General features: G+C 41.6%; 1 protein-coding gene across 1 annotated transcript in view; it reads left to right on the top strand.

The window, feature by feature from the left end:
- LOC108522830 (chromodomain-helicase-DNA-binding protein 6-like) overlaps positions 1-11,558 on the top strand; it is a gene marked incomplete at its 3' end in the record, with an annotated part of 56,898 nt that overhangs the window by 27,624 nt on the left and 17,716 nt on the right. Inside the window, 3 exon segments of the mRNA XM_017863267.1 lie at positions 7,554-7,592; positions 7,594-7,699; positions 9,506-9,655. Coding sequence (XP_017718756.1) covers positions 7,554-7,592; positions 7,594-7,699; positions 9,506-9,655 — 295 coding nt within the window.

The raw sequence follows: 11,558 nt of genomic DNA, 5'->3' as shown, positions 1-11,558 counted from the left end.
TTTTTTTTTAAAGGAAGGACTCCCAGATTAGTCTGGCTAGGTCATGTGTCCATCCTGGACCAATCACCATGGTAAAAGGAACGGGGTACCATAGCCCACTTTGACCTTCTGCCAGAGCTCTTTTATAGTCTAGGAATCAGTATTGGTTGTCAGGAAAAAAGATGCCAAACACAGTGTCCACTTCTGCAGTGGAATAGATGTATGTCAAGATAAATTATTTTTTAAAGTGTGTGTGTGTGTGTGTGTGTGTGTGTGTGTGTATATACACACATACACTTATATATAAACTTATTTTAATATTTATGGCTGGACGCGGTGGCTCAAGCCTGTAATCCCAGCACTTTGGGAGGCCGAGACGGGCGGATCACAAGGTCAGGAGATCGAGACCATCCTGGCTAACACGGTGAAACCCCGTCTCTACTACAAAATACAAAAAAACTAGCCAGGCGAGGTGGTGGGCACCTGTAGTCCCAGCTACTCAGGAGGCTGAGGCCGGAGAATGGTGTAAACCCGGGAGGCAGAGCTTGCAGTGAGCTGAGATCCGGCCACTGCACTCCAGCTTGGGTGACAGAGTGAGACTCCGTCTCAAAAAAATAAAAATAATAATAATAATAAATAAATATTTATGTGTGTGTGCGTGCACGCGCGTGTGCACACACGTTTCCTGAACCAGTTGCAAACAAGTTACATATGTCTGGCCTTTTTGTCCCAAATACATCGGTGTGTCTTTCCTAAGAGTAAGTCATTCTTCTATAACCATTGTCTAGTTAGTTATTCTTTTTGTTCCCTTATAACTACTAAGTAATCTGCAGGGAGACACTTTAAGATCATGCAAATATCCTGCTTCTCTTCACATCATTCTCCCTAGATTTAGCATCCCTTGATGATTCTGCACCATGCCCATCTTTTCTACATTGGTTACAAAGTGGTTTTTTTTGTTTGTCATTTTGGTTTTTTTTGACACAGGGTCTTGCTCTGTCACCCAGGCTGGTGTGCAGTGGCACCATCATGACTCACTACAGCCTCGACCTTCTGGGCTCGATCAGTCCTCCCATCTCAGCCTCCCAGGTACCTGGCATGCATCATCATGCCTGGCTGATTTTTTTTTTTTTTTTCCAATTTTTTTGTAGAGATAGGGTTTTTTTTTTTTTTTTTTTTTTTGAGATGGAGTCTTGCTCTGTCATCCAAGCTGGAGTGCAGTGGCCGGATCTCAGCTCACTGCAAGCTCTGCCTCCCGGGTTTACACCATTCTCCGGCCTCAGCCTCCTGAGTAGCTGGGACTACAGGTGCCCACCACCTCGCCTGGCTAGTTTTTTTGTATTTTGTAGTAGAGACGGGGTTTCACCGTGTTAGCCAGGATGGTCTCGATCTCCTGACCTTGTGATCCGCCCGTCTCGGCCTCCCAAAGTGCTGGGATTACAGGCTTAAGCCACCGCGCCCGGCCGAGATGGGGTTTCAATATGTTGCCAGTCTGGTTTTGAACTGGCCTCAAGCCATCCTCCCACCCCAGCCTACCAAAGTGCTGATATTTCAGGCATGAGCCACTGCACCCAGCCTCAAAATGATTTTCTAACTGTACCACTTCCTTTACAGTTACCATTTGTGTTTTGTAGTGAACAAGAGCTCCCCTTTATCCCTTATTCATTATTTATGTATGTCTCATTGGTATAGATTCCTGTTGTTTTCAATGACTTATAATTCTTTACTGTCCTCAATTACTTTGGTGTTCAGATGGTCTCAGTTTTGGGCAACAAAAGCTCTTCGAGCTGACTTATTTCTCATTTTGACTTGCCATATTTGTTTTTCTAAACACTCTCTTACTTTCTGTCATAGCAGGATGTTTCGGGCTCATCCTCTGTCTTCCCTGCTTTAGCCTTGGAATCAGCCATTTCTGTGAGGAGCTTCAGTATTAAACACCAAGATCTGAGTGTTAAGTGTACACATTGCTGATGGGGCATCTTTGCTCTTAGGCCCTTTCTGTTGTCAAAACTAGGGGGAAAATACATACAAACATGCACATATGAATATATGTACACATGTGTATACATACATATATCTACACACATGTATATATACATACACACATGCACATATACATGCATGTGTTCATACATGTTATAGAACTCATGAGTTCAACTGATGATGCCTGCAGTTGAGATTCATCTCACAGTATCTCCCTTGCCTTACAGCATTTCGTATTTGCCAGTTCCCAACATCAACACATTTACTCATTTGCTTAGTCCTGTACCACATCTGAAATAGTTTCAGAGTCACTTCACCATGGTAGTTTTTTTCTTAACTACCAAGAAAAAAAAGTTCAGAATTGGTTTGCTCTTCTTTCCCCTTCCCCCAGAAGTTGAGAGTATGTAGTCAAATGCTGTGTTCGTCAGTTAATGGAAGCGGTTTTATTCTTTATGAGGTGCAGTTATATTACTTGTTTTAAACATACATGGATTCACTTGTTTCAGCTTGTTTTCATCTTTAGTTTTTTGTGTTTTAATATGTAGAACTTTAACAGATTTCCTAAAGTCAGATCTGTGTACAAAGGTATACTCAGAGAAGTGTCACTCCCTCCTGTATCCCTGCTACCCTGTTCTCTCACCTACCCCTTGTAGATAGATAGGCATTGTGGGTTTTTTTGTTTATCCTTCCTGTGTTTCTTTTTGTATTGATAGATAGATGTGTACAGGTTTTTAAAATTTCCCTTTATTCTTACACAAAAGGTAGCATATTATACTCTTTTAACACTGCTTTTTTCACTTATATCTTTAGAAATCATTCCCTATCAGTTTGTAGAATTACTTCTTGTTTTTATAGCTGCCTAGTATTACATTGTATATGTCCTAATTTATTCAGTCATTTATGTTTAGATAGGTAGTTTTCATTATTTTATAATTACCAAAAAATGTTGTAATAAATAACCTCTTGAATATGTATTTTTATATCATGTGATATATCTTTAGATTACATTCCAGTAAGTAGATTGCTGAGTCAAAGATTATTTGCATATGTAGTTTTGTTAGATCCTATTTATCCTCTTTTTTTTTTTTTGAGACAAGGTCTCACTCTGACACCCAGGCTGGAGTGCCGTGGCATGATGTCTGTTCACTGCAACCTCTGCCTTTCAGGCTCAAGCGATTCTCCCACCTCAGCCTCCCAAGTAGCTGGGACCACAGGCCAATGCCACCATGCCTGGCTAATTTTTGTATTTTTTTGTAGAGACAGGGTTTCACCATATTACCCAGGCTGGTCTCGAACTCCTGAGCTCAAGCGATCTGCCTGCCTGGGCCTCCCAAAGTGCTGGGATTACAGTCATGAGCCACCATACCTGGCCTATCCATTATTTTTGAAGAACCTGGAACTTCAAGGAGCAAAACAAACATTCATGGGCCAAATCATCTATAGGTATAGCAGTTTAGAGATTAAAATGTCTTCAACTGATAAAACTCTCAAGCGTAAGGTTTTTAAAACTTTTTCCAAAGAGCAGAAAGATACACCTTATCTAGTCTTCCTAGAGGATGAATTCAGAAGATATTTTTCTTAATATCGTATTTGAAGATCCCATTTGTAAGCTTACAAGGAATCTTTTCTTCCTGATACTTGCCTTTATCAGAAGAGCTCCAGGAAGAATTTTTGGAACTTAAAATGGCTTCTCTTGCCAAAGGTAACCTCCAAAAAATCACTTTGAAGCTTTCCCGAGTAGAGTATCTTCTTATTTACCTGCAAATAAGGGAGCAGGTTTCAGCCAGTATTTTCCTATTTTACTGACAAATATTTGAGAAGGTATTCCCAGGCTACCTGAACCCCAGCTTATGGCTGGGAAAATCTAGTAGTGCCTCAGGCTTGACTTGGAAAGTGCCTCACCATGACTCCTCCCTCCTTTCAACATTCAATGTGTTGCTCAAAATGCACACAAGTCTCCTAGTAAAAGTGTCATATTTTGAGGAAGTTCTATTCGTTAGTTATGATTTGGACTTGGTTTAACTGGTGTATGATGTTCCACAGTGAAGCACAATTCTAGCATGTGGGCACGCGTGCGCGCACACACACATAATAAATATTTAGAATGAAGATTAAGCATATACAGACAAAGTGTTCTAATATAATGAAGTTACATTTAGTAAGTAGATGAAATTGATTTCAAATGCTGGAAAGAAAGATTTAAGATTTTACAGAAGATTCAAAGGCCACTGAGCATGTGACTATTAGGGTGACTTTTGGCATATTGTAAGCTTTCTTTAAATTTGTGTCAAAGAATTAAACCTTTTTCTAAGAGAGTTGTAAAAAACTATCAACATCTATGGATTTGTGAATTTTCTATATTTGGGTCATTGGAATGTTGCTGATTTTTTAAGCCATTATTTTGAGATTCAAGTAACATTAAAGGATATTTGAAGTTTTTACATTTACTAAAAGGGAGACTGGGATTTTAGAAAAAAAGAGGCAAAATTCACGATTTGGTGTGAAAAAGTAACACCCTGTGACTCAGCTGACCTGAGCATAAGCCTCTGCCCTGCTGCTGACTTTGGGACATTTGCTGCTTTTAAATCTCAGTTTTCCTCATCTGGAATATGGGGATTATTTGTCCTGGCTCCCTCATGGGATTGGGATGAGACATGGAATTCACAAGTATTTTGTAGAATGTAATTTACTGTGCAGTTTTCTTAATGAGGAGCCACATAATTACTTAATGAGGTAAAGACTCGTGAAAATTTAGCATCTTTTAAAACTGTTTTACCTGAGTCTCCTCTTCTGAACTGGTAAGAAATGGAAGAACTTGTGCTTTTTCCCCTGCTTAAGGGTACAAGTCCCTTGTTAAAAATCTTTAATCCTCGAAAATGGCACGACCCCTTGAGTTTCAGTTCGTTAGGTTGGATCAAAATAGTTTTTTCGTTTGTTTGTTTGTTTGTTTGTTTTAACTTTTAAGTTCAGGGGTACAAGTGCAGCTTGTTACATAAGTAAACTTATGTCATGGTGGTTGGTTGTATAGATTATTTCATCCCCCAAGTATGAAGCCTAGTATCCATTAGTTATTTTTCCTAATCCTCTACCTCCTCCCATCCTCCACCCTCCAAAAGGCCCTAGTGTGTGTCATTCCCCTCTGTGTATCCATGTGTTCTCGTCATTTAGCTCCTACTTGTGAGAACATGCAGTATTTGTTTTTCTGTTCCTGTGTTTGTTTGCAAATAGCTTTCATCCTGAACTTTCCTGGTAGGTAGGCAAGCCAGTCTCCAGCCTGGGGAATAAAAGCTGGGCAGAGTTTGTGCTGACCTGGTTGGGGGCATGTGAAGGGTGAAGGGTATTCAAGAGGGAAGCAGACAGATTTAGCTATCAGCACTGGCTGGTTTGTGTCCTTGATCACCCCTCTGAACAAGGTCATGCAGTTTCCTTCTCTTCCCCATGCTTTCTACTAAATCTCCTAATGGGAAGTATCAGTGTTGGCTCTTTCCTTGTCACCCACATTCTGTCACTTGCCAAGACTTCCTGGTTCTACTCCTGCTGGGCCTTTCAAAGCATTTCCACCCTTGAAAGGCTTCATTCCCTCTTTCCTGGACCTGCTTTCATGGCCCTTTTCACACAGAATGAAGTCTAAACTTTCTGGCCTGGTGCACCCTTGATTTTTCCTTTGAGCTCCATCACATGGTGCTTCTGTTCACTTGCCCTGTTATCCAGACACACAACCAACTATCTTTTACTAAATGTATCCAAAACACTGTTCTATTCCCCCAAGAATGCTATGATAATCACAGATGAGCACAGATTCCACTTGGGCTCAAATCTTGTCTCTGCCATTTACTAACCCTGTTGCCCTGGAAATCTAACTTAACCTCACCATGCCTCAGATTCCTCATGATAAAATGAGAATAAGAATACCATCTGCTGGCCAGGTGCGGTGGCTCACACCTGTAATCCCAGCACTTTGGGAGGCCGAGATGGGCGGATCACGAGGTCAGGAGATCGAGACCATCCTGACTAACACAGTGAAACCCTGTCTCTACTAAAAATACAAAAATTAGCTGGGCGCGGTGGCGGGCGTCTGTAGTCCCAGCTACAAGGGAGACTGAGGCAGGAGAATGGCGTGAACCCCGGAGGCGGAGCTTGCAGTGAGTGGAGATAGCGCCACTGCACTCCAGCCTGGGCGACAGAGCGAGACTCCTTCTCAAAAAAAAAAAAAAACCCCCCAAAAAAAGCCAGGCGTGGTGACGGATGCCTGTAATCCCAGCTACTGGTGAAGCTGAGGCAAGAGAATTAAACATGGAAGGTAGAGGTTGCAGTGAGCAGAGATCGCACCACTGAACCCCATCCTGGGTGACAGCGCGAGATTCCGTCTTTAAAAAAAAAAAAAAAAGAATACCATCTGCCTTACAGGGCTGTTGTGAAGATCAAAGGCAATGTAAAAAAATGTGCCTGCATATAGTAGTTATTATATAAAGTATTAGCTGTAACCATTAGTTATTGTTATTCCCACTACTGTCAGAATTGTTTTTATATGTACTTATATATGTATCTCTGCTTAAATGTATGTTCTCAAATCTCCCCAACCACAGTTAATCATAGCCATTCATTAATGCATCCATCTATCTGTTGCTTAAAAAACAATTTTAAAACTTGCTTAAATATTAATTGAATACTTACTATGTATAAGGCATAAGACCACTCACTCTGAGGAATACCAAGCATAGTCAAGCACATACTGCCTTCTAGGAACTTCGAGTCTGGTAAGAGAGATCAGAGAAGTATAAAATACTCATCTATCCAGCAAATGTTTATTGAGCAACTGTAGAGGATCCAGGCACTGTATGTAGTTATGTGAATTCTGAGCCTGATATTGTTGTTAACAACTAATTCTGGTGAAAGATCATTTAAGCAAAGTATAGTTGAAGTGCTTTGGGAGTGTGGGAAAGAGATTTTACCACCTAGGAAGGCCAGGGAAGGCTTTTTGGAGAAAATGTTGCCATCTTAGCAGGCCCTTGCAGGGTGGATGGACTTGGCCCATCTCTGCCTCTCTGAGGAAGCATTCTTGTTCTGCCTTGGGCTGTGGTTGTAGGTGAACTGTAGGATTTTCATAATTATAAGCTCGTCAAGGGCAGAGGCAGTGTTCTCTTCAATTTTGAGTGCCTAGTGTTCACTCCAGGTCCAGCATGTACTCAGTAGAGGATGGTGACAGATTAGGGAGATATCTCTTCCTAAGAAACTTAAAGGGAGATTGTAATTTGAAGATTCTTGGTATCTGTGAAGCAGTTGAACTTCCTAGAGAAGACATTTGTATAAACTGCAAGTGAAGTTTTTGGAGATGTTCATATTATTTCTGACATATTAATTGTAGCTATAATAGTCACGATGGGGTGTAATAAAGTGAATTCTGCGTTGATCCATGTAGATATTTCTTCCCATGTTTCTGTTTATTTCTGGGAAGAAACTCTTGTAGATTCCCCCATTAAAGCCTGCCCTGGCCCTAGAATTCCAGGATGTGATTTCATGATGTTGATCACATGAGAAATCTTAGTTTTAAAAACTGCCCAACAGTTTTAATTCTGAATTTCTCCTTGTAGCAAGGAGCAAGGACCAACCCCAGTGGAGAAAAGAAGAAAGGAAAAGGAAAAGTGAAACTACAGTGGAGAGTTTAGAGCTGGATCAGGGCCTGACGAACCCATCTCTGCGGAGTCCTGAGGAGTCCACTGAGTCTACAGACAGCCAGGTACAGCTGTGTCCGGGAGGCCTGGTGGAGATTACAGCTGCTGGATGGGATCTGGCTCACACTGATCCTGTTGCTCCTCTATGCCTATCTCTAGCACACTCCCTAGCTCTGGCCTGGGCTTTTACTGTTTTGGTGGGTGAGCAGGTAGACTGTAGCCTTTTTCCCTAGCCCGATCAGTATACTAATGATATCCCAGTTTTCTAGTGGTGTTTGCCTCATTCCTGAAAAGTTGCAGGATATTAGGTTGCAGAGGGAGTTGATGTGGAAAACGAAGTTGTGAGCCAAGCTTGTAAGTCCTCTTTTGCCATGCAGGTAATGCATTTAGTGCTCAGAGTGGCAGGCCAGCCTGTACAAGGACATTTTCATAATCCCAGGTGCTGGGAAAGTCAGAAATGTATCCATTATGCCAACAAGTAAGGAAAGTTTGGCCAAACATGGAAACATGGAGTTGCCCGTCTAAACCAGATTCCTAAAAATATGCCAAAGTGTGCCCGTGACAGTGTTAGGGATTTTCTGAGTTGAGAACCTCTCTTGAGCATGAAGTCTAATATTTGAAAGTGCTCTGTTTCCTCTGATATTCATAGCAATTTATCCGAGCCATGCTGCTGCAAGGCTCATTTAGAATAAGACTGACATACTATACCTTCTAGGATCATCTGGACCTTCATGGGTTTCTCACTGCTCTTCCCTGTAGGAAAATGACAGCTAGTAATGTCATAGTATTAATAAGCAGCAGTGTCTGGTGTCAGAGCAGACTCCTCACTGCCTATAAACTGGGGCTGGTGGCTGTTAAGTGTCTAGATTGGCAGAGGAGCCAGGCACACTGAGTTGATGGAATTTGGCAGGGAATTAGGTGTTTGTAGAATGGTGATCTGTATGTGGTGTTGGAGAGAGGTTTTTATGTGAAATCCCTCATATAAAGTAAAACATCATAGAGGCAACTTAGTGAAGAAGTGATAGGAACACAAGAGAGATGCTCAGGAGGTATCTTGTAGAAGAAAAGAGAGGTGGGATTTTGATTTTGCTTTTGTTTTTTAAGGTTTAAATATTTGAGAGTGAACTGGCTGGTAAATGGTTCCCTGGAGTGATTCTACTGTTGAGATATGATGAGTATGTAGAGATGAACTGTATGCTGTTCTGTTTGTGGAAAGCCACTGGGCTGTTTTGTTGTTGAATATTAAAAAGTACAGGCTTCTTAATTAGAGATGAATCCTTAGATCATCACAATCGAGGTGACTTAGGAACCTTGTTTTGTCACACTTAAGATGTCTCCCTGCATTTCAAGAAGCGTTACGAGATTCTCAAAGTAAATCCAAAAAATTGATACTAAGTAGTTTTCTAACTACATTTTTAGAAGTACACGGTAAGGATGGTGAATTTAAGGAAAAACAATAAAAAACTGTCATCATGTCATAAAATCTGTGCTTCCAGCAAGTGCTGGAAGGGACCCCAAAGATGATAGAGTTCAGCTCCCATCCTTGTTTTATTGGAGGAAAAGTGGATTCTGAAAGGGGGGAAGTCACTACCGTTGATCAACAGAACACGTCTTACTGGACTGTGAGACATTACCCCTTCTTTTTAGTGGATCATGGCAATTTGGAGATTGAGCTTTTGTTCTGTCCCCTACGCCGCTAGATCCCATTTTGACCGAATTTAGTCCTTAAAAGAGTTGTCTTTAAGAAAGATTTCTTTTGTAAGGCAAGAAAGCTCTCCTTGGCATATTAGTAAATGTAGATGAGGGTATTCTTATGTAGGCTGTTGTCTTTCACTCAGAGAGTTTCTCTGACGGGTGTGTTTGCCCTGCAGAAACGACGCTCGGGAAGGCAAGTAAAGCGCAGAAAATACAATGAGGACCTGGACTTCAAAGTGGTGGATGATGATGGGGAAACAATTGCTGTTCTTGGAGCTGGTCGAACGTCTGCACTCTCAGCTTCTACACTGGCCTGGCAGGCGGAGGTATGGCCTTTGCATGAGGGTCCTGACTTTGGCTGGACAGTCATTTTGACCTAGATGACAGAGTTGTTTCTTGGCCCTTTGCTAAAGCATAAGTCAGATCATTTTAACTGCTGCTTGTAGGCTTCAAATAACTTCTTGTTGCACTGGGAATAACATTCAGACTCCTTACTGTGCTCAGCAGGACCCTCTACAGTCACACTTTCGCCTTGTTTCACCAAATTCTTCATTTTTTTAGATAAACAATTTTTCCCTGTCTCGTTACTCTCCAGCCAAAAGACTGGCTGTCTTTTAATGCGTTGAACTAACAGTTCTTTTCCACCTGTAGACCTTTGCCTCTGTTCTTCCTTCTGCTTGGGATGCTTTACATGACTGGTTTATCAGTTTTGCCTAAAATGTTATCTCCTTAGAGAGGTCCTTCTTGACTCTTTTATCTAAAGTAGATTCCTGCCCCTCATCCCAATGATGTTCTATTTCAGCCCCTTGTGTACTTCCTTAAAGCATTTACCACAACACAAATTGCATTTGAATGTGTCTGATCTCTGATGTTGTTTTGTCTGTCTCTCATTAAAATGTGGAAGTCTTGGCCAGGCATGGTGGCTTACACCTGTAATCCCAGCACTTGGGGAGTCTGAGGCAGGTGGATCACTTGAGGCCAGGAGTTCAAGATCAACATGGGAAAACCCCATCTCTACAAAAAAAAAAAAATACAAAAATTAGCTGGGCATGGTGGTGCAGGCCTGTAATCCCAGCTACTTGGGAGATTGAGGCACAAGAATCACTTGAACCTGGGAAGCAGAGGTTGCAGTGAGCCAAGATCGCATCATTACACTCCAGCCTGGGTAACAGAGCAAGACACTGTCTCAAAAAAAAAAAAGAATGTAAAAGACTTTTGTGTAATAAATAGCTGTTAAGTGGATGAGATCAAATGAACTAGTAATTATAGTTGGAACTCGGAACTCTGATTCAACAGGCTTGTATTGCGAGTCTAGATGTGCTGGGTACAGAGGCTGCACAGAAGCAAGAGTGGTCAGATGTATAGGAAGACAAGGACTTAGGAGGAACTTTTCCAACATGAACTTCATAAAGCCCGAGAAACTGAATGGCACCACAAGCTGTGATATGACAAATGGATAATCTCGGCTGGATGCTGGGGTGTAATTTGAGGGGTGGTGAGAGAGGAGGACTGAGAGGTAGGAGCAGTCACAGTGTGAAGGGCCTTGAATATCACCTAAGGTATTTTGTTTTTATCCTGCAGATTGGACAAGGGATAGGAGGCACTGATGAGTTGAAGCAGAGGAGTAGGACCACCGTATTTGCATTTTAGCAGTTTCTGTTGGCAGCAGTGTCAAGGAAGAAGATGATAGTATTAGCGCTTGATACAGAGGCACTAGAAAGGAGAGAAGGGTTAAATGTTGAAAATAAAGAGGTCTGTGCCAAGGAGCTTATGGAGAAGAAGTGAAAAGCAAGAGAAGAAGCAGGCTGTGCATGTAGGAGGGGCGTTATTGCCAAGAGCACATTCTGGGACATGGCTGTCTGTTGTTATGGAGTCAACTGTTGGGCTGACTTGGCAGAATTCATACTCTGTATGGAGCAGTAGCATCACAAATACCTGTCATTCCTCCTGGATGCTAGTGTATCTTATGGAAGCTGATAGTACTTCATCTTCCTCGACTACCTTGCCTCCAACTTAAACCATTTTCATATAATTCCACATATTCTTTCACTCTATGTTTGCATAGAAAGTAGCAGGGAGCAGGGACTATTGTCCCTATTTTAACAATGAAGAAACTAAAGCCCAGAACAATCCAGGTCAGAGTTACATAGCAGCAATTAATCAGTGACTAGCGTGTAAGAGTTGATTTCATGTCTCTGCTAAGGGTTATCCAACTAATGAATATAACAG

This window comes from Rhinopithecus bieti, unplaced genomic scaffold, assembly GCF_001698545.2.
Source record: "Rhinopithecus bieti isolate Rb0 unplaced genomic scaffold, ASM169854v2 scaffold_70536, whole genome shotgun sequence".
Lineage (NCBI taxonomy): Eukaryota > Metazoa > Chordata > Mammalia > Primates > Cercopithecidae > Rhinopithecus > Rhinopithecus bieti.
The sequence above is the reverse complement of the archived record's forward strand: the minus strand, read 5'-3'. Positions and strand labels throughout refer to the sequence as shown.